The sequence below is a fragment of the Lactuca sativa genome, chromosome 2, assembly GCF_002870075.4.
Source record: "Lactuca sativa cultivar Salinas chromosome 2, Lsat_Salinas_v11, whole genome shotgun sequence".
NCBI classification, from domain to species: Eukaryota; Viridiplantae; Streptophyta; class Magnoliopsida; order Asterales; family Asteraceae; genus Lactuca; species Lactuca sativa.
The window spans coordinates 39311989-39316170 of NC_056624.2; the positions used below are offsets into that span (position 1 = coordinate 39311989).

Sequence of the window (4182 nt, forward strand, 5' to 3'; positions counted from 1 at the left end):
TACCCAGATCATCATAATTCCACCTAGAACACCAAGAACAATCTTCAAACCTTCATACTTTCACCAAGAACACCACCAAACATCCATATCCCACCGAAAACCTCCCAAGCTCACCGAAAACCCCTTTTGCACACCGAAAACGCCTAGCAACACTCCAAATAATTTTTGTAAGTATTCCTTGCATAATTAAAGTGTTTTCTAACACTTTAGTTATTATTTAAATCACTATTTAATTCATTAGTTTAATTAATATATTATTAATTTAAATTTGACGTCGGATATAATTATTTTTAAGACATGACTATCTTCACGTATGCTAGCCTGAGGATCTTCTCTACAGTTTTGTTATTCGAACACGAACACGCACTAGAGGTGAGTTCATACCCCTACGTTTTCACTATTTTTCAATGTTTATAGAGGTAATACAAGTAAAACACAAGGACTGTTGTGTCAATAAAAATTGAACGATTTCAAACCGTTTCAAACCATTTGCAACTTTTTCAAACCGATTTATCGCTGCATTTTATCAATATATATATATATATATATATATATATATATATATATATATATATATATATATATATATAAGGTTCAACAGACTTAGAATTGCCAATTCCGCCCTAAATCATGTTCCTTGTTTGGTTGTGGGCTTAGGATAGAATTACTTATCTGACTGTCTTTTCACCCTTAATTATATATGTTAAGAATATATATGAGTATAAAATGTATTTCATTATATTGTTAACCCTTTTGTAACATGCCGAGCAAAAGGGAACTTTACACAAATCTTCTATTACTACTTTATACACACTAATAATTTGATAAGGTTTCAGTTCATTACAGATCATACATTTAAACTATAACTGGTATAGTTTATGGAAACACCACACTATTTTACACGTTCAAGAACGCTATACATAAACAAGTATATAAACTATAATAGGTATAGTTTATGGAACACTACTCTATTTCACTAATTGGAGGATACACTACTAAATAATTATATAAGGATAATTATTTTACATTACAAAGTACACTACTACAAGGTAATACATACGGTTTCAAGTACAAGAGAACACTATAACACTACACATAAACTAGTTAATACAGGGTTATGAGGCACTACTTCATTGTACCTATCAGGGTACAGGTTCAAGTCCTATATATTATAACTAGAGTCTCCTGGAGGGAGAGCATGAATTTGTGTATAGATCTATACGGGACTGACAATCCCGCACCTAAGTTGCTTGCAATAGCTAGGCCGGCAGGCCTGGGGTGACAAATGTCATAACATTCTGACGCCTGAAGAGCGTCGTAGAGGCCACTAGTCATTTTAGCATGATTATAGGAAACACACAATAGTATTAAATAAAACATGATTTATGGGATTTATGCTACTTCAATGGTTTTATTTTTAAAATAGAACTACATTACAATACACTAGTGTATAGTACAGCTGGTGAATTCCAGACACTCTCTTATACAAAGGGTTTTCATACAAACACATAACAGAACACTATTTTCGTAATACAATACAACATAAAATTCAGAGAAACATTCATGATATAGTTTTATTTATTAATAAGACTACAGTATACTATTTCAGAGTACAGTAACAAATATACATTTTGGTCTTAAGGCCTAAGACTACATTTCATTTACTAAGGAAAATATTGGATTTTTTGGAGGAACATACTAACGCTTTTCAAGGATCAATGAAAAGTTTTCATCATAAAAACATACTTATGAACTCACCAACTTAAATGTTGATACACTTTCAGAACCACTTGTATTCTCAGGGAACCAGCAGAAAGGTACACCCATAGGTTTTGAGAAGACGGAGCTTTATGTAGGGTGTTCGTTTGGATGGATCGGTTTGATCCGATCCAATCAAGTGAATACAAATTGATTTCGGTTTTCAAAACATGGATCCGAATAGTCCAAACCAAATTTAAATGCGATCCGATCCGATCTAATTACAATTCGGTTGGATCGGTTTTTATAATTTGGTTTTCAAAAGCCAAAACAATTTAAAACGACATATAATTATAAGATTACCCAATTTTACACAAGAAGCAAAAACAAATTATTTAGTTGTGATTTGAAATTTATAAACAACTACTAAGAAGATATATTATTGTTAAATATTTTATAGATAGAAAACTTTTGAGAGATAATATATATTGATATTTTTTTATCGGCTGAAACGTTTTGAACTTATTTGAAAAAATAAATTACAAAATTAGTAGATAACTATAGATATATATTATAAATAATAAATAATTAATGTTTATTCGGTTTTTTTGGACTATTCGGTTCTTATTTTATAACCAAAACCAATCCAAAATCCAAAATAATAATTCGGTTTTGTTGAAAATCAATCCAAAAATCAGAATATCCGAACCAAATGTCCAATCCAAATTATCCAATTAGACAATTCGGTTTTATCCAAATAGTGAACATCCCTAGCTTTATGAAGTTACGTCTTTATACATTTGTTATACACTTTTGATGTCATACAAACTATGTATTGAACAAATGTAAAACCTATACTTTATCAATGTAATGCTTGTGTTTGCTTTGATTACTATTATACAATTGTTGTGATAGTGTACATGACATCCTCCGCCCCCGAACATTTCTGTTGTTCCAATTTGGAGGTGTGACATATTTCTTTGATTTCAGAATAGTATGCGTACTACCATTATTTTCTATACAAAGATCTCCAACCTTTTCTTGGTGTTGTGCTCCAGTTGGACTCATATTAAACTTCACATATGAAAGAAATAATAAGTGAATAAACATAATTATAATAATTATTATAAAGAAAGTTCATTTATTATAGGAATAACATTACATGAAAAACAAATAAAGGGAAAACAAGTTTATTAGATGAATAATATATATTTTTTAGTTTACGTCTTCCATGTCATTGCATAAATCATCAAAAGTTAGCGGAGTGAATTCAACATTATCAATGAGGTTTTCTTTTTTTCCTTTTCCTTTAATGGACTCTTGATAAAGTTGAAAAAGATGTGCAGGTGTGCGACAGGTCCTTGACCAATGGCCTGTGCTACCACATTTATAACATGAACCATCATATTTTTGTGATGTCCTAGTATCATGCCTTGCCACTTTGGCCTTATCTTGGGTATGGACATTGTTTCTTTGTGAAGATTGGTAATTATTCCTTTTCTGGCTACGACCACGATTATTACCTTGTCCATGACCAAAATTATGGTTCTGATTATGGCTTTGGTTTCGATTAAAATAGCCACAGCCTTGTCCTCGACCACAACCACGCCGTCGTCCACGTGTATTGTTTTGATGACCATCAGTATTTGTAGCATTTGCTTCAGGAAGTGCTACTGATCCCGTTGGACGAGATTCATGGTTTTTCATCAAGAGTTCATTGTTTTTCTCTGCAACAAGCAGGCATGCATTCAGTTCAGAATATCTTGTGAACTTTTGCATCTGATATTGTTGCATCAAAGTAATGTTTGGTGCATGAAATGTGGAGTAAGTTTTCTCCAACATATCTTCATCAGTAACTTCTTGTCCATAATACTTGAGTTGTGAACATATTCTTAACAAAGTTGAGTTGTATTCATTTACTTTCTTGAAGTCTTGAAACCTCAGTGTTCTCCATAAATCTCTAGCATTTGGAAGTATAACGTCCTTTTGATGATCAAATCTTTCTTTCAAAAGATTCCGCAAAATACTTGGATCAGTAACATCAAGATATTCAAATCTCAACATTTCATCAATATGCTTTCGAAGGAAAACTTGTGTTGTTGTTTTTTCTTGTGCCAAGCAATTATTAAATTCATTTATAGCATTTGAGATTCCCATCGACTCAAGATGCATTTTCACATCTATCATCCATAGCACATAGTTTTCTCATTTACTTCAAGTGCTACAAACTTGAGTTCTGCAATGTTGGACATATTGTAACTATAATTTTTAAACAAAATAAAAGTTAAAATTAAAATCCATTAATTTCAATAAATATTACACAAAAAAGAAGTGGTAAAGCTAACATTGCGTACAAACCTAAAAGTAGATGAAATTCCATATTATCTTCGATATTAAGGATTAGGATGAAAAGTAATATGGCTATTATAATCATGATTATCACAAACGGATGAATCATCTTGAAGCTTGATTTCTAGAAATTGA

General features: G+C 31.4%; 1 protein-coding gene across 1 annotated transcript; it reads right to left on the reverse strand.

Annotated features, from left to right (window-relative positions):
* Positions 1 to 2913: 2913 nt before the first annotated feature.
* Positions 2914 to 3870, reverse strand: LOC111886347 (uncharacterized). Its single transcript, XM_023882583.1, has one exon. The coding sequence runs from the start codon at positions 3868 to 3870 to the stop codon at positions 2914 to 2916; it is 957 nt and encodes a 318-aa protein (XP_023738351.1).
* Between the last annotated feature and the right edge of the window lie 312 nt (positions 3871 to 4182).